The following is a 19,199-nucleotide window of genomic DNA, read 5'->3' as shown; positions in this document are numbered from 1 at the left end:
ATATACTTCTACCTTTGTACAATGCTAGGAAGGCCATATGTGGAGAAAATGAATGCTCATGAATAAGGTTTTGCAAATCAACCCACACCAATTGAAAATCAACTTGAATTTTAGTCCATAGATCAGCCTATTAATGAGGCGATTGTGGATGATACAAGGAATGAGGAAAGGGCAACCATACAGGCATCCAAGAGTATGCCAAAATGGTTGGTGCAAACATTTTGGGATAGCAAATTAGCTACTCCTTTGCCAAAAGCACGACACGGGTAGGTTCTCATCACTCATGTATCTTATTCTTTTGTGAATCATACTCTTATTACCAGTATATGTAATGAAGAGGAACATGTTTCCTTTGAGGAAGCACAAGAAAATGATCATTGGATACAGGCCATGCAGAATGAGTACAACTCAATCCTTAAAAATGACACTTGTTATTTGGAGGATTTTCCTTATAGTAAAAAGGCTATTCTTTACGAAGCGGGTTTATAAGCTTAAAGCATAAAACTTAAGCTTATGGTAAAAATTCCATTCATACGAAGTGGGTTTATAAGCTTAATGTGTAAAGCTTAAGCTTATAGTAAAAAGGCCATTCATATGAAGTGGGTTTATAAGCTTAAGCATAAAGTTGATGGTAATGTTGACTGCTGCTACAGGCAAGGCTTGTTGCGAAGCATTATGCTCAGGAGAAGGACAGAGATTATGATGAGACCTTTACACCCACATCTTATATAACTACAATAAAGGGTATTATTACATTGGCAGCACATCATGGTTGGAATGTTGTGAAGCATTATGCTCAGGAGAAGGACAGAGATTATGATGAGACCTTTACACCCACATCTTGTATAACTACAATCATTGGCAGCACATCATGGTTGGAATGTACATCAATGGAATATCAAGACTACCTTCTTGAATGATAATTTGCATTGCAAGAGAGATTATTCTGGCTTGTTTCTCTACACATGACAATTTGGCAAATATGTTCATGAAGGCTCTCGAGATAGTGATGTATGGACATAGGCTAATAATGGTTCGAAACACTTTTTCCCTCTTTAGGAGGTTTTTTTCCTCAAGCATATATATACACTCTTTTGAGTGTGTGTAAGTTACCTTATCATGTCACTTCACTTATACTTCACTCATTCTCATCAATCTACTTTGAGTGTTGTGCTTCTCTCAATCTCTACTTACTTGTTGCATGTCTTCATCTTCACTCTAATAATTTTGTAGTCATTTATATGGTAGTGATGTATGGACACCTGCTAATAATGGACTGGGATACTTTTTGAGGTTATTTCCCTCTCGAGCGTATGTATGCACTCTTATGAGTGTGCATAAGTGACCTTATCATGTCACTTCACTTGTACTTCACTCATTCTCATTAATCTACTTTGACTTTTGTGCTTCTCTCTATCTCTACTTGCTTGCTGCATCTATGTGTGTCTGTTGCTACCTTCGTCTCCACTCCAACACTAGTTTCAAAGGCGAGACATGGTTGTCGTGAGATGTGTGATTAGAGAACTTGAACATAAAGTTTTACTCAGATGGAGTAGGGGGGGGTGTGTGTCTATGCGCACGCGCGTGTGCATGCATATGCACATGCGTGCGTGCGTGCGTGCGTGCGTGCGTGCGTGCGTGTGTGTGTGTGTGTGTGTGTGTGTGTGTGTCAAATATTCTATGGCCAAGACGAATAGTTTAGCCTAATCAAATCGTCAGGCATCTTGGATACCTACTAGGATGGGATACGACGGTTGAGAATGCGACACAATGGGTATTGCAGAGGCTTAAAGCGAAACTTGCTTATTGGAAGCTCTCAACATGGCCCTTGCATGTGAGATTATGCATTGTATAATGAGTGATGATCATTGCTTATGTTCAATTCCATTTTGTCGTTGCTTGTTTGGAGAAAGAAAGATTTGCATACATTCATGTCTAAAGCTTTGGAATTGTTCTGGAAGACCGAGACAAATAAAAAAGCCTTGAGACTATTCCCACAAAATTGTGTTTGTTCGCCAAAGATGCATGGTGGTTTGAATATTCTTGACATTCACTGCCATGTTTTGGCTCAAAAAGCTACCATGATTCTAGTGTTTTTTCGACAGGAGAAGCCTTGGGCAATTATGCTTTCTGCTATGTGCAGAGGCATGAAAACTATGGCTTATGGAAATTGGGTGAATTCATATTGGGAAGTGGTGTTGGGTCATTTTGAGGGTCGCATTGTGAGCTGTCCATATGCTACAAGAATGGTGCAAGATTGGAAGACTACATTGAAAAACCACAAATGGGTGGGACATGATTTTCCAATAGGTAACTCTATGCGATTGGAAAGTTTGCATTGGTCCTCTTTGTTTGAAGAACCACTAGCCATGCAAGAGCCACGTGGAGCATGCTTTTTAGCATCCTTGGGTATACGCATGTTTTAGGATGTTGTGGACGATATAGGGAATGTATGCTATCCTTTCCATAAGCATGCATAGTAAACATAACTTGGGTTTGCATCATAGACCGATATGGAGAAAGATTAAAAAGTTATTGCAATCATATGAACCATTACCTCCATTGGTTGAAAATGATAGGTTTCATGACTAGAAAGTGAAAGGGCAAATTGAAAATGCAAGGGGATTACATTTGGATAAGATACTTGCAGCTAGCATGTGTTTGCAAGGGGATTACATTTGGATAAGATACTTGGAGCTAGCATGTATAATCATCTGCTCGCACCAGCTTGCATGGTAACACTCTATGGCGTATGCAAAAGAGAGAAAGATGTGGAACAAACAACTCCGGAGTATATGGAAAAGTAAGTTGCCAAATTGTTTCTTTGGCGTTGTTTGGTGGATGTCTTCCCTGCTGTAGAGATGGTTGCTAAAAGACGGATAGTTGGGGCGACCTGTTGTGGATGTGGAGCTTGGTTCACATCTGTTATGGCACTGTTCAAAGGCAAGAGTTTCTTCAAAGATTCGCTGATGATATCTCAAGTTGCTTCCCTGGCAAGCGATATGGCAAGCATTTCTGGATATTTGGGACAGGTGTGCCCAACTCTCCTTATTTTGATGTCTTCTTCCTATGGACTAGATATTGGGCTTTATGGACAATATGGAAGATGAGAAAATGTTTGGGCGCACACCTTTGCAAGCATATGCTTACTTTAAGACGAATTTGCAACGATCCCTCCATGACTATGACTGCTCATAGTTGGACATTTCTGGATATTTGGGACTGTGGGCACTACAAGCAACATTCCTCACATTTACATTTTAGTTTGGCAATGGTCTATATCATATAGTGAGCCTTCACATACACTTTTTAGTTTTAATGGTTTTCCTATTATATATACTCTTGTATTTTTCATACTGTATATGCGATGCCTAGCATGATATTTTTTAGAGTGCCTTATTTTGACTAGCAATTTCTTTTGACATAATGTTCTAGGTCTCAAATCTTTCAGTCGAATCATACGAAAATAAATTGCATTTTGCATCTTTTGGCCTATTTTGAAATCCACACACTCTTTAATAACAATATAAGAAACTTTATACTACAGCTCAATGTTCACAAAGGCGCCGCCGATCGAAGTTCTATGAGTAAGAGAACATCCCTGCAAATAAATCAGCTCAACAGGTAGCAGCAGCTACACATGGCCTTCATTTCACTGATACTATGGTTGCAAAGCACAATGTGTGCTTTTCATTTGGAGAAATCCAGTCTTTTTGGTACACTCCAATGATGATTCCATAACTTGGGCTCCTCCAAATGTGCCTCCATGCTTGTGATCTGACCTTACCTTGTGGGGAAAAACAGGAGCTTATCTGAATGGATAAAAGAATGTACGTCCACTGCAAACCTAGAAAATGGCACTCCATGCAGCATCTTCTCCTTCACCACAGCGCTGATGCACCTCTCTCATTCTGTCTACGGACTTGCATACGCCACTGCATGTCCAATCAAATGAAGCCACACATGCATTTCCCGCTTGGGCCTTCCATTCACAATCTGTAAATCCAGTCAAAAATGCTTTTAACAAGCAATTAGAGCTCACAAACTCTGGTTCTCTTACTGAAAAACAAACTGGCATAAAGAGAATCACCTGGAGGTGTCCCACAGCAAAAGCTTCGATCATCAATTTGTTCCACATCCAAGCCGATGAACCACGCACCCAACGATACATCTTCATTCGCATACTTGTGCAATATCGGCCTATCAGATGCAAACAAAACTTAAGAAAAGTGCACATTGATCATACAAGGCAAAAAGAACTAGATTCCAGTTCCAAAATACGTACTGATTAATGGATATGTAAGTAGCTAGATCCTTTGAAACCACATACAACTGCCCAGTGGCATGTCTAAAATACTTGTTTCCCTCCTCTCCAAACTTCCAATACTCTGGCTCATGGTACTTAACCCCTCTGCAGAGACAATACAATAAAGAGTCTCTGGTTACAAACAAAGGTCCCTGCAGCACAAAAAGGCCCTTCCCACTAAAAGGGTGCACCACTAATAAAATCCATGCAGGCATGGATGCATGCATGCAAAGCCAGATGTTCCGAAAACTCACTTTTGAGACAGAACTGGCCCAGACTTCATGCACCCTATGTACACACGGGGCTTTGATTGATGCCTTGCCAATGTTGTACCCAGCATCCCTTATAGAAGGCAAAAAAAAAACATCAACGCTTCTTGTATTTTGAAAGGATTTGGTTAAAAAAATTACCCAAAAAAAAAATCCATATCTCACCTAAATTTACATGCACATCATCATCAACTTTCACATAAAAATCTGCATCCCACTTTGCCACAGCCGTAGAGAAGAACACCTTTGTTTTGGCAGACAATTCATGGTAGCCTTCAATGTGATCCTATCAACAGCATAAACTCAGTCAGAAGGTTATATGAGGTACATCCACAATAACATTGGAACTGAGCTGGAGAGCTCTCACTAGCCTGTCCAGCAGCCCCCTTCCCATTTAGCCCCCTGTCTGCCACCCCCACCCCCTTCTGTTTCGCCACCTCTCCCGTCGCCCTCCTCTGTTTCACCTTTCAGTCTCCTGCCAGAATTTCCCCTTCATGCTTTCCTCTTCCACCTTCCCGTTGTGGCTCACAGTGATGCTCTCGGCCTTCCTCCCCCTTGCCTTCCCCCAAAGGTCCCCCTTCTCCTCCGCCCCTCAGATGCCTCTTTCGACTTCACTCCTGACCCCCTTTTCTCCCAGTGTCTTTTTCCATTTCACTTCTCCTAGCCTTTTCGTCCTCGTTCTTCTTCCTCTACTCTGCCCTTTTTGTCCATGTTCCCGCTTGCTTCCATCCTTGTTAACATAAAGTGGCTGCATAACAGGCGTACATTACCGCTAGTAATTGTGTATGTTTCTGCCAGACAGATTATTGGCAGCACAGACTTCCAACTCCTTGCAACCACCTCCATGGTTTCCCTGGTGTGCAAGTTCGTTGGCAGCAGGCCCGGCTCAAGTACAAATATGAAGCCGCCCTAGTTGGCCAGCAGGGGTGTATCGTAAATGCCCAATTTCCCAGTAACAGATATATCCAGATTGAGTTTGACCCAGCCACCCTAGTAGCAAAGACCTTGTCATCAGGCCCGTTCACAGCACAGGGCTCCCAGGTACACTTCGCGAAGTGGAAGCATGGATTCTCTCCGGACTCAGACCCGTTAGATTCCCTGGCTTGGTTTGCTTCCCCAGTCTCCCAAAGGAGTATCATGCCTCTCTCCTGGCAATTCGACACTCTTTAGTCCACATTCTTGAGCCGCCCCCCCCCCCCCCCCCCCCCCCCCCCAAAATGGCGGCAGCTGTGCCGTTGCGAGGGCAGCAGGGATCCCAACCCTAGGTGTCCTTTTGCCTCTCCGGAGAACCTCATTCCACAGTTTCTTGTAGAGGGTCAATTCTCAGGGTCGCCCATGTGGCGCCCAGAGACAGACACTTCCTCCCACAAGCCTCTTGCCCCTCCCACAAGCCTCTCGCCCCTCCCCCAAGCCTAGCCATTGGTCCGCCTCCCATGAGTGGCAAGTCCCGGCAGCAGAAGTGGCTGCCCACCAAGCATGAGTGCATGCTCCCCACCAGCGCACCTGTTGCCAAGTCCCCAAGGCCGCAGATCTTGAGGTAACAGCTCTGTCAGCGAATGGTTATGAGCATATTTATCACAAGATACCTCCTTGAGCTGGCAAAGGATACATGGGCCAGGCACATGCAGCAGACTCGCAGGGCCCAGCGACGACCACTCCCTTGGCCCCCACAGGGGGACCCACCCTCATTCTCAGCCCTCAGCCTATCCTCCAACACGCAGGACCCCCCACTCGGCCAACCAGGTGCGGCGGCAGCCCCATCAATGTTCCTGGTCCCGCCCAGCCTTGATATCGCTCTTCGTAGCAGTTCTCAAATCCAGTGGAGATGGTTCTCCAGTCTCAGCACTCTCTCCAAAGTCGGATGGTGAACTCTTTCGAAAGCCACCTGTCTTAGGCAGCGTCCCACGCTGCACTTCACACCCCCCCCCCCCCAACATGCAACAGGAGAGGCTGGCAGACCTCCGAGGTGGTGCCCGTCTTAGCCTTGACACCAATTCAGCCATTCTACCATCGGCTCTAGGAGTGTTTTCGGCCTTGGTAGATTGCTCTCTTCCTCTGGCTACTTGCCCACCGCAGCCTCACAGTGGACAGCTCGTTGACCATTGCACCACCTTGTCCAGCTACATGCAGTCTATATGGTGCCCTCCGAGAGTCATTGTGCCATTGCCTTCGGGATTGCTCGAAGGTGCAGCAGGTTTGGTCGACAATTCTCTAGTCATTCACCTCCAAACCCAGTGCTCTCCCATCACATGGGCTGCAGAAGTGGAAGCAGTTCTAGTTTACAAGGAAGAAGGATGGCATGGGTCTTTCCCTTCAGCTCACACATTTTCAGATTCTGGCCAACCCTAGCTCCACGATCCCGGTGCCCCATTGAGCCTTAGAGCTCTGCGTGAGCCAGAGGTGGGAGCTCATCAGCAGCACTGCTGCCTCATACATTTGGCATGCCAGATGCAGTGAGGCCATTCACAGATCCATCACCCCGCCGGCAGAGACTATCCGATTCATTTGAAGCGACATCATCCACACCCTCTAGGGCGAGGAGTGCCTCACTAGCAACTCCAGTCAGATAAAGCAGCACCACGTAACCTTCTTGGGAGCTTGGAGTCAAGGTCCCTTCTTGACTCGTGCAGGGAAGAGAGGGGGGGTTTGGGGGGGGGGGGAAATGCTCTCCCCTCTTCATTTGAGTGCCTCACTAGCAACTCTGATCAGATAAAGCAGCACCACGTAACCTTCTTGGGAGCTTGGAGTCGAGGACTCTTCTTCACTCAGAAGGGGCAGGAAAAGAAGGGGGGGGGGGTGTTGGGGGTTAGAAGTCATCTCCTGTCTTAATCAGACACCAGGGCCTTTGTTGTGGGTGTGCCCGCCCCGTATAGGTGTTTTATCATTTTTCCTCACTCCCCGTATTTTTCCCATTTTTTCCATGGTGTGGGTGGATGCCACAGGCTGGCAGGAGCCCCTGATGCTGGCCGACTGCACTCTTGTGTACCTGGAGCTGGCCGACTTGATCAGGAGGGGTGTTTTTCTCTGCTGGCTGACTGGTTGTGCCCAGTCGTGAAGGGCTGGTGGGACATTATGCGCTGGCCGACTGCACGCATTATTCCCACATTGTATTCATTCAGTTTTCCTCGGGATCTTGTGTATAGAGAAGAGTTACACACCTATCTCTCTGTCTTTCTTGTGCTGTCTATTTTCTGCACTCTACTTGCTCTTGTGGTCTCAAGTTTGGTTATCATTTCCGCTGCGTATTTTGACATGGTATCAGAGCCCTAGGCTCTTGATACATCTTGGGAGTGTTCTGAGCAAGAGGGGGATAGTTACGTTGCTGATTGGTGGACTGTTTGGACTGTTCGGGAAGAGAAGTTGCAAGAGGAAGGCGGGCTAAGGTGCTGGACAGCCACTTGCAGGTTTAGAGTTTTTTTTCCCACCCACCCACCCCTTTTCAGTTAAATCCCCACGATGGCAGATTTGTTAGAGATGGCTGAGAAGCATGTGAAGATCCCGACTCTCCCCACGTTCCCAGTGGACCGTCAGTTGGACGGGAACAATTACGGCATCTGGAAGGTGATGATGGAGTCTGTGCTGGAGTCATATGACCTTGCTGATTTCATCGTTATCGGGGTTCCAAGGCCGGAAGCAGAGGAAGGGGAGTTACTGTCGATGAAGAAGGACCAAGAGGCACAGGCACAGATGTGGGATCGTGTCAACGCCAGGGTCCGGTCATTTATTTTCCTCAATTGCACACCACAAGTAATCAATCACGTAAAGCACATGACGCTGGCCAGAGGCATATGGCAGCACTTGGCTTCTCTTTATAATAGGGTATCACCCATGAAGAGGATCTCCTTGGAAGTGCAGATGCGGGTTATGAACCCTGCAAAGTCATCGACAATGCGGGAGCACATTGACAAGCTGCAGGCCCTTCAGCAGGAAGTCCTCCAGGCTGGGAAGGAGATATCATCTGAAGACATGGCCATTACTTTGCTGTCCCACTTGCCTGCTCATTATTCCGCTTTCTACTCCTCTTTGATTACGAGTGGCAAGCTCAGCACCATTACCTGGGAGGAGCTTGTGCCCATGGTCTTGGACCAGGAGGAACGTTTCACGAACCCTCCTCACAGGCAGCGGAGGTTCACCGGTCGAAAGGTAGGAATAACAACAAGGGCAAAGGGAAGGCTTCACCGGAGAAGTCTTCTGAGAAGAAGCCCGACACAGAACGAGAGAAGCTGAAGGCCGAACGATCCTTCAATGATTGTGGCGAGAAAGGCCACTATTGGAGGAAGTGTCCTAAGCAGACTGGGAAGAGTGCTGATTCTTCAGCCTCAGCTGCAAAGACTCCTGCATTTGTGCACTTAGAGATGATCGGCTCCGATGCTTCATCGTCTTCGAGCGAGGAGGCAGTTGGCTTCACCGCAAAGGATGCCCGGGAATGGATTCTTGACAGTGGTGCTTCCAGGCACATGACTCCGTCCCGTGACTTCTTTTTGGATTTGAAACGGCAGTCAGGTCACATTTTTATTGGCGACAACTCCACTATTCCGATACACAGTGAGGGCCGGATGACTTGTGTGGACCTCAGCAGACACCATCATTGGGAGGATCTCTCTATTTTATGCTGCTTGTTGATGACTGTACCAAATTCACGTGGGTCTACTTTCTTTCATAGAAGACCAAGCTTTTGCACGGTTCAAGGATTGGCACGTGATGGTGGAAAAAGAGTCTGGATTGCAGGTAAAGACTCTCAGGGGGCTGACAAAGGGGGTGAATTTTCCTCAATTGTATTTCTCATATTTTGTGCAGAGCATCAAGAGGGAGCTGGCCAATATAGGATCGCCTTCATCCTTTATGTGGATGATCTCATTCTCACTAGCGGTCATGTGGAGCACATTGGCGTGACGAAGGCTGCCTTGTCAAAGGAGTTTGAGATGACCGACTTAGGCTTACTCCACTTCTTCTTGGGATTGGAGATCTGGCAGACCCAGAGGGGGTTTTTTGTCTCTCAGCAGTGGTATGTTCATGAGTTGCTTGAGGCCTTTGGGATGGAGAATTGCAAGCCTATTACTTCGCCGATGGACCCAAACACAAAGTAAACCGTTAATGATCCTTGTGAGCCAGTTGATGCCTCGCAGTATCGGAAGTTGGTTGGTTCTCCGTGGGGCTGTTGAGCTCTTTTATGCAGATGCCATTGAAGTCTCATTGGGACGCAGGATTGCGGATCTTGCAGTATCTGCAGAGTACAAAGGATCTAGGACTCTTTTACACAGGAGGGGATGGAGTCAAACTCCAAGGTTGGAGTGACTCAAATTGGGGAGGAGATCCAGACACGAGGAGATCTACTTCAGGATACAGTTTTACCCTTGGCTGAGGAGCAGTTTCTTGGAGCAGTAAGAGGCAGCCAACTATTGCCCTAGCTTCGACAGAGGCAGAGTACTGGGCTGCTTGTGGTTCTGCTTGCGAGGTTGTGTGGTTGCGGAGGCTGCTAGGCAAGATTGGGTTTCCACAGAAGGAGCCCACAGTCATCCAGTGCGATAACCAGAGTTGTATAGCTATTGCTCGGAACCCGGTCTTCCATGCCCAGAACAAGCACATAGAGATACAGTATCACTTTGTACATGAGAAGATCTTGGCTAGTGACATCTTGCTACTTTATTGTTCGACGGAGGACAATGCGGCGAACCTCTTCACTCACGAAGTCTCTACCTCAGGCTGCTATGCTCAAGCGGCACTCCAGCTCCCTTGGGTTGATTTCACAGCCAGGAGCTGAGAGGGGGTGTTAGAAGTCATCTCCTGTCTTAATCAGACACCAGGGCCTCTGTTGTGGGTGTGCCCGCCCCGTATAGGTGTTTTATCATTTTTCCTCACTCCCCGTATTTTTCCCCATTTTTTTCCATTTTTTTCCATTTTTTCCATGGTGTGGGTGGATGCCACAGGCTGGTAGGAGCCCCTGATGCTTGCCGACTGCACTCTTGTGTACCTGGAGCTGGCCGACTTGATTAGGAGGGGTCGTGGTGTTCTTCTCTGCTGGCCGACTGGTTGTGCCCAGTTGTGAAGGGCTGGTGGGACATTATGCGCTGGCCGACTGCACTCATGGGGCCATATAAATAGGCCCCATAATTCCCACATTGTATTCATTCAGTTTTCCTCGGGATGTTGTGTATAGAGAAGAGTTACACGCCTATCTCTCTGTCTTTCTTGTGCTGTCTATTTTCTGCACTCTACTTGCTCTTGTGGTCTCAAGTTTGGTTATCATTTCCGTTTCCGTATTTTGACAGGGGGGAGGGGGGTTGTCGGGGGGTGTGAGACATCCTAGCTTATGCTACATAGTGGGTTTTAAAAGGGTCCATCCTCTTACAGGTAAACCTGATGCTTATGCTCAGATTAAAGTTCAAAGCATATGCAGATGGTCCGCGTAACCTTATTGGGAGCTTGGAGTCAAGGTCCCTTCTTCCCTCGGGTTGTTGGGGGGGGTGTTGCAGCCTGAAAGGGAAGCTCCCCTCTCTTTTGTTCTTTAGATTTCTCGAGTCCTTGCTTGAGGGACCATTTGTCTCATCTACCTCTTTTGAAGGTTCAAGTCTATATCAGAAAAATACTTTCTTTGACTAATAGAAGGATCTTTCTTGTGAATCAAAATTACTCTAGACATCCTAGCATGTGCTACATAGTGGCTTTTAAAAGAGTCCAGCCTCTAAAGGGTAAACCCAATGCTTATGCTCAGATAAAAGTTCAAAGCATATGCAGAAGATGGTCTTAATGTTGTACTCACTAATCTCAACAAATCCGAATGTTGTGCATCTTCTGCTTCAATAGCTCGATCCAAAATGCCCCCAGGAGTTGCACTGTTATTCAATGACCAAAATTGTAAAGCTCATTTCCACAAATATCCATGCCCTACATCATGAAGCCAGTAAAAGACCTATCTATTCCACTATAGACATCACTAATTCACAACAAATGCACGAAAGAAACACAGCTCCGAGGAGCTTACCTGTGGCCGATGACGAAACGAACAATTATGCCTTTCTCCTGCTCCAGTTGCTTTAACTTATCTCCTGCAAGATTAAATTCATAGAACTCAATAAACAGAATAAAAGTTTGTAATTCTGATTTTCTTCTAAAAATTTGCTAATAAAGTTGATCAAGATGTGTATACCTTGCGGCATCCATGTTTCCCGAACCGAATCCCTTCTCTTGCGACTGCTAAAAGCAGTGTTGATTCCCACCACAACAAAGGCTTTTCGCCTTTCTTCAGGATACTCACCAACAGGCTTTGTGAGAGCAGGAGAGCCAGCTTGGGATGCCCTAGCTGCAGCTAATTCCATCTCCAACATTGAGACAGTTTTGTCAAGAGTCCTGATCAGATGCCCACACCAATAAACAAATCAATAAAGTTTCAGATATTAACAAAAAACCTTTCTTTTAAAATGTGCAAAAATATTTTACAATAGTAGGCTGTAGACTGTAGTGCTCACAGTACTAGGCTTAAACAATCTGAGCAGAATGTAGAAAGCTTTGGCTAAAGACAAAAGGCTGATCAAAGGAGTAAAAAGCATATTGGGTGGCACAATTCAAAAATCAGAAGCAAACTGTGCATGCTTGACCTGCCGAGCTGGAGTGCCCCACCCGCAGACCCCCCCCCCCCTCCCCCCTTGAGCAACTGCACCTCCCCCTTCACTGCTTGGGCATTCCTCCCAACCCCCCATTTCTTCCTCTTCTTTCCCGCACTACCCTGCCCTGCCCCCTTGTAACCTACACATCTTAATTCAGTGTCAGCATGGACAAGCTTCCACCTGCAGCCACCTTTTAGGTAAATATCCGAGGGCGAGTGTGGACCAATTGGGGCAGTTCTGACAACCCAATAGGTGCCTAAAGGTGGGTGCCCAGGACATACATCACTGGTTGGTAATTTATTGGGCATAATACGAACATATTAATGACATTTTTTACAACATTATTGGGACCAGAAAGACTTGTGGCCAAACTGAATCCGACCTGCCATCAGATCACCACTCCTGGGAGAGGCTGAATCCATGTCGGCCTTGTGTCTCTAGCCCTTGGGGTCTTGACTCTGCAACCTCTATCTCCACGAATGACCCTTGACCTCCCCATCCCCATCCCCCCCCCCCCTCCTTTGCAACCTGGATGGCGATCTTTTCTCGGCACGACATTCCCCTCGCGATCTTTGACATCAAGGAGGGTTGCCCCTAGTTGTTTTCATGATGGACACCCATCCCCTCTTGAGGTCGCCCGTCGACGAAACTTCATGGCACTTGTGACTTCGGGAGAACCACCCCTTGGCTCGGCTCCAATGGAATCCTGAGGAGTGGCACTAGCAAGATTTCTTAGCCCTGCTGAAGCACCACAGGCACGCTTGCCGCAGCTTCTCACGGTATTCGTCCCACCTTCCTCGACGACTTCTGGAGAAGGTCACTCTCTTCCTTTGGTTGGTAGCCAACACAAGCCTCACAGTGGACACCTAGATCGCAATCACAGACCACCCGACCATCTGTAAGAGTACCAACATCGCCTTTGGGATTGTTCATAGATGCAAAAGATTTGGTGGCGGATTCTCTGCCTGATTACTTCGGCTCTTTACACCAATCAGATCATCACTTGGAGGACCATCACATGGGTTGCAGTGGTGGGCCTTGCACTTTTCCATAAGGAGACTTATGCAAGCATTGTGCTTCAGCTCACCCATTTTTGGTTTTCCGCCACCACAGCCCCAGTGGCACCTTGGACCCCGCAAAACTTTTGACTTGCAGTGAGATCATCGAGAGCAACATCACCCCATCAGAGGAGACCATCCACTTGAACGTCTAACAGATGACTGAGAGCAGATGCAACGTCGGCCTTCCTTCTTACACGATTGGAGCCAGGACCCTTTATCGTGCTTGAGGGGCCTCTAGAGTAGTATGGCATTACATGAACCCCTCTACTGTAGCCTTCCCTCTTTTTGCTACCTTGTATCATTACCTCTTGAGAGGGTTGTAGTTTACTCTTGACCGGACGTCTTTCTTCTGTTAATGAAGAATCCTTTCCGGGGTGGAAAACTTAGAAGCAAATATTAAACCAAGAGAAAATGATGCCCTTGATTGAAGAGGCCTTGATTCAAACCTTTTGGAGGATGTACATGCAATCTTATATTTTACGACGTTTGCTAAATCAAGTATGGGTATGATGGGGGTTGCACAAAACTTCCAAGCACCTCAACTTCTATAGGAAAGTAGTTTCAATAAATGTGTTACAATGTATATAAGCTATGGGTAAATTAGAAGGATGGGTCAAATTACTGATAAGGTTCATTAGGGGTGTGAGAGGTTTAACTGCACTTCTCTCACCTCTGAAATAAGTGACGACTAGCTTAGTATGTACTTGAAAACATCACCAAAGAGTAAACCCATGGCCACAATTGTGTGATCTGTCTTAAATTTTTATATTTATCTATGATTTGATCTTTACCACAAAGCGCTGCATGTCAATAAAATGAGGTTTCATCTCACAAACCCTACTTTTATTTCCCTTTTCCTGAATTTGTTAACATGTAAAGAAAGGTATTGTTGACTTTGGCACTACTCAATTTCCTTGCTCTTAAAATCAATTGAAGCATGTTTAATCTATTAGCTTGAATATGTGAAAAACCTTGTTATGCTTGCATTGCTATAATAAAACACAGGATCAATGGAGGAGCCAATGGAAAGATGAGAGCACACTTTGAAGGATAACACAATAATGCTATATCCATTGAACAGTCATTGTGGTGCAAGCATTCAAGCTTTGCAATCCAGCTAGACTCTATAACTAGCCTTAACCCAGCCTAAAATGTCCCATTCTGGAGCAGGCCAAACATCAGAAATACAAATACTTGCAAGCCAAAAATGAAGAAAAAGGTGATGCTTCTAGAAGGTAACTCCATGTCAAAGTGTGACAGATTACTCACTTAATAGCTTCATGCGTCCTAGATACTTCATTCAAAAGATCCTTCCCTGGAATAGATGCTTCTCTCTGGTCAAAAAAACAAAAAGAACAGACATGAGCAAAATAGGCCTTTCTTTCTCTTAGTATGCAGATTTTTGTTCTGTTTCGTTACATGCCATCGTGCATGATGGATATACTTTTGGACATATCATCCTCTCGCCAACCCACCCACGCCCCCCCCCTCCCCCAAGGCCCCCCTCTCTTTCACAAAACCCTACATCAAGACTCCAACATACATGTTTTGAATCACAGTTTTCTGCAACAAGTCGAAGTTCTTCTTCATGTGTAGCTTTCCTTTCATTATGCCCAGATTCTTGAGGTTCAGAAGAAATCCAAATCCTGCAGAACAAACACATCAAAGTTACCCGATTTGCAAAGCCTACAAGAACTCGATAGAATATTTGCAATGGGGCAATCATGGAGGACAGATAACAAAGCAAACAAATAACACTTTAAATAATCTTAAGGTTGAATTTGTACCAGAACTTAGCAAAGATGTGGTGTTTACTGTTTATCAAGTGAGCAACAATCCCATTAAGTTCATCTAGAATCTGATCCATACCCAAACAGGTAGAGTAAGGTAGCCGGCCACAAGCCCTGACAGCAGTCAGGCAGTCTTGCAGGCAGGTCGGGCAGCATACAGGGGTGGGTCAGCAGCATGAACAGCTGCTCACACCCTTTTGGAGCAAGTCATAGAGCAAGCCAACTGTGGCTGTAGCATGCAATAGGTCGACCATTGTGACACGCAGTGATGTAGCAAAGCCTTCTTCAAACCTGTGAGTTTATTCAGTCCATTTTACTTAAGAGAAAAGAGTTGAGAGAGAGGATGAGAGTCGACACCGGATTGGGACCCACGAAAGCGCACCCCACCCCCCACGCCCCCCAGCAAGCAGGAGTATTTGCTTGTAATACTTTGGAGAACTTGTGGACTACCAAACACAAGGACTTGGAAGACCGAACGTTGATTGAACCATATGCTGACCCAAAAGCACTGTAGCAGACTCTATGAAGCCACTTATGCAAGTCCACATCTGTTGAGGATATGCACATATGCTAGCTAAAGATGAGAGGATCTTCCATGCTGCCTAGGGGATGAAGCATGGGGTGCTTGAAGGCTGATTTGTATGCTCTAGAAAAACCCGAAGGCTTTTAGGCACACATGCTCACTAACTGCTTGATGAACTTCTGTGAAATGAGTGTGGGACTACTTATATAGTCACATATGCTGCTAGTCGGTGAACATATGCTGTTGTATTTAACGCCCACAACTAATGAAAATAAGCATTTAATGCTTTGATCCAAAGCCAAATATGGGCACAAGAGCCAACCGTATCGAGAAACAAACTTTAATCATATCCCAAGTCAACAACTCTAATAATAATCAGACACAGACCCAAAGATCCATAAATCCATAAGCCGAGTCGACAACTCAGACACACGACCAAGAGCCAACTGTGTCCCAAATATTCATAAATCCATAAGTAGGTATGAGTACCTACAAAAAGAAAATAATTAGAATACATAGCCACAAAACATCTTGCCATGCCATTGGACTTCATAAGAGCACCACTCCTATGATCCATACGCATGCCCGAGCCAAACATGCTTCACATGTCCATATGGTTCACCAGGGCAACAACCGTTCCATGAAACTAAACATGCTCGCCAAGGTTTCACTCACCAAGGCTACCACTCTTCCATGAGTGTTTATCGCCAGGTTTCCCCTTCCATGAGATTTCACTCACCAGGCTACCACCCTTCCATGAGTGAATCCAAGATAAGATCACAATTAGCGCAGACATAGTCCCCTACCATGAGATATTAGTCCACATGACCCTTGGCGTAGACATAAGTCCCCTGCCAACAACAAGTCATGCCCACTACCACATGCACTTCATGTCAGTACTGGTACTCAGAGCAGACACTTTGGAGGAAAGGTGGGCTCAAGTTCACTCTACCACATGCACTCCGTGTTGGTACTGTGACCACACACCTGGGCTCAAGTTCACTCTACCACATGCACTCCGTGGTGGTATTCTGATGACAGACCTAGAAGGAGAGGTGAGCTCAAGTATAGAACATAAGATGAGAATGAGTCAAACGCATAAATATCTTGGTGCTCCATAAACATTTTATTGGCATATATGCTACGAGTAGTGCCACATGTGAAAGTAGTGCCACATGTGAAAATGGGCTAACCAAGGGCACTTTCCTCTTGGATATCTGGTGTGAAAGGACACCACCACTTTTATTTGTATTTTGATATTATGGAGTCGACTCTTCAACTGCACTCATTCCAATGCAATCTATTGTGTGATACTTGCTTGTGTTAGAAGTCATCTCCTGTCTTTATCAAACACCAGGGCCTCTATTGTGGGTGTGCCCGCCCTGTATAGGTGTTTTATCATTTTTCCTCACTCCCCATATTTTTTCCCCATTTTTCCATGGTGTGGGTGGCTGCCACAGGCTGGCAGGAGCTTCTGATGCTGGCCGACTGCACTCTTGTTCACCTAAAGCTGGCCGACTTGATCAGAAGGAGTCGTGGGTTTTTTCTCTGCTGGCCGACTGGCTGTGCCCAGTCGTGAGGGCTGGTGGGGCATGATGCGCTGGCCAACTGCACTCATGGGGCCATATAAATAGGCCCCATAGCCCCCACATTGCATTCATTCAGCTTTTCTCGGGATCTTGTGTATAGAGAAGAGTTATACACCTATCTCTCTCCTTCTCTTGTGCTGTCTATTTTATGCACTCTACTTGCTCTTGTGGTCTCAGATTTGGTTATCATTTCCGCTGCGTATTTTGGCATGGTATCAAAGCCCTAGGCTCTTGAAAGATCTTGGGAGTTTTCTAAGCAAGAGGGGGATAGTTACGTTGCTGATTGGTGGACTGTTTGGACTGTTCGGGAAGAGAAATTGCAAGAGGAAGGCGGGCTAAGCTGCTGGACAGCCACTTGCAGGTTTAAAGTTTTTTTTCCCACCCACCCACCCTTTTCAGTTACATCCCTGTGATGGCAGATTTGTTAGAGATGGCTGAGAAGCATGTGAAGATCCCGACTCTCCCCACGTTCCCAGTGGACCGCCAGTTGGACGGGAACAATTACGGCATCTGTGGAAGGTTATGATGGAGTCTGTACTGGAGTCATATGACCTTGCTGATTTCATCAGCATCGGGGTTCCACGGCCGGAAGCAAAGGAAGGGGAGTTACTGTCGATGAAGAAGGACCGAGAGGCATAGGCACAGATGTGGGATCGTGTAAACGCCAGGGTCCGGTCATTTATTTTCCTCAATTGCACACCACAAGTAATCAATCACGTAAAGCACATGACGCTGGCCAGGGGCATATGGCAACACTTGGCTTCTCTTTATAACAGGGTATCACCCATGAAGAGGATCTCCTTGGAAGTGCAGATGCGGGTTATGAACCCAGCAAAGTCATCGACAATGCGGGAGCACATTAACAAGCTGCAGGCCCTTCAGCAAGAAGTCCTCCAGGCTGGGAAGGAGATATCATCTGAAGACATGGCCATTACTTTGCTGTCCCACTTGTATGCTCAGTATTCCGCTTTCTACTCCTCTTTGATTACGAGTGGCAGGCTCAGCACCATTACCTGGGAGGAGCTTGTGCCCATGGTCTTGGACCAGGAGGAACGTTTCACGAACCCTCCTCACGGCGGAGGTTTGGAGGCCTTAACTGGCCAACAGTCGAAAGGCCGGATCAACAACAAGGGCAAAGGGAAGGCTTCGCCGGAGAAGTCTTCTAAGAAGAAGCCTGACTCAGAATGAGAAAAATTGAAGGCCGAACGATCCTACAATGATTGTGGCGAGAAAGGCCACTATAGGAGGAAGTGTCCTAAGCGGACTGGGAAGAGTGCTGATTCTTCAGCCTCAGCTGCAAAGACTCCTGCATTTGTGCACTTAGAGATGATGGACTCCGATGCTTCATCGTCTTCGAGCGAGGAGGCAGTTGGCTTCACCGCGAAGGATAACCCGAGAATGGATTCTTGACAATGGTGCTTCCAGGCACATGACTCCGTCCCGTGACTTCTTTTTGGATCTAAAACGGCACTCAGGTCGCATCTTTATTGGCGACAACTCCACTATTCCGATACACAGTGAGGGCTGGATGGAGATTATTCCCGACGGCAAGGGGGGCAAGCATGCTTCCCGTGTTCTTTATGTCCCTGCTCTAGGTTTTCATCAACCGCTGTGGCAACGGCTGTCCATACCCTCAACCGATCTCCAACGACTTCAGTACCTAACAGTTTGAGGCATACTTTGGCAGGAAGCCTGATGTCTCACACTTCCGTGTTTTTGGGAGTGATGCGTATGTACATATTCCAAAGAAGCAGAGGGGGAAGCTTGACTCCAAGTCCCGCAAGCTTATATTTGTGGGATATAATTCTCTTTCCAAGGGATACAGATTGTATGATCTAGACAGGAACGAGATTGTTGTCAGCCGGGATGTGGTCTTTGATGAGCATGTTCCAGTATCCACTGTCGAGGAGACGCCACTTCTTGGAGATCCAGAAGAGTCTGATGATGATTCCCAGACCATTGCTCCAGTTGATCAACCTCAGTCAGAACAGGAGGTTGAGCCCGCAGCTGGAGTAGAGCCCCCGCAACAACAGGAGGCTCCACGATGTGTTCGAGTA

The 19,199-nt window shown here is 46.4% G+C and overlaps 1 protein-coding gene across 2 annotated transcripts in view; it reads right to left on the bottom strand.

Annotated features, from left to right (window-relative positions):
- Positions 1 to 3,514: 3,514 nt before the first annotated feature.
- The window catches only part of LOC147606180 (putative beta-1,3-galactosyltransferase 2), a 36,426-nt gene continuing 20,741 nt past the window's right edge, over positions 3,515 to 19,199 (bottom strand). Inside the window, exons 1-11 of one of the 2 annotated variants that reach the window (XM_086792625.1) lie at positions 15,028 to 15,235; positions 14,784 to 14,886; positions 14,510 to 14,574; positions 11,723 to 11,922; positions 11,558 to 11,621; positions 11,336 to 11,408; positions 4,741 to 4,861; positions 4,561 to 4,648; positions 4,286 to 4,411; positions 4,091 to 4,200; positions 3,613 to 3,996 (exon numbers count right to left, since the gene is read on the bottom strand). In XM_086792625.1, the coding sequence (XP_086648751.1) occupies positions 3,848 to 3,996; positions 4,091 to 4,200; positions 4,286 to 4,411; positions 4,561 to 4,648; positions 4,741 to 4,861; positions 11,336 to 11,408; positions 11,558 to 11,621; positions 11,723 to 11,922; positions 14,510 to 14,574; positions 14,784 to 14,886; positions 15,028 to 15,107 (1,179 nt within the window). In that variant the 5' untranslated portion in view covers positions 15,108 to 15,235 and the 3' untranslated portion in view covers positions 3,613 to 3,847. Of the gene's footprint in view, positions 3,997 to 4,090; positions 4,201 to 4,285; positions 4,412 to 4,560; positions 4,649 to 4,740; positions 4,862 to 11,335; positions 11,409 to 11,557; positions 11,622 to 11,722; positions 11,923 to 14,509; positions 14,575 to 14,783; positions 14,887 to 15,027; positions 15,236 to 19,199 lie in introns of those variants that run through there. The other variant, XM_086792624.1, reaches the window with a different exon arrangement.

Source organism: Cibotium barometz, chromosome 58 (assembly GCF_041138505.1).
Source record: "Cibotium barometz isolate CiBa-2024 chromosome 58, ASM4113850v1, whole genome shotgun sequence".
Lineage (NCBI taxonomy): Eukaryota > Viridiplantae > Streptophyta > Polypodiopsida > Cyatheales > Cibotiaceae > Cibotium > Cibotium barometz.
Note: the sequence above shows the minus strand (reverse complement) of the source record. Positions and strands in the feature narration are given on the sequence as shown.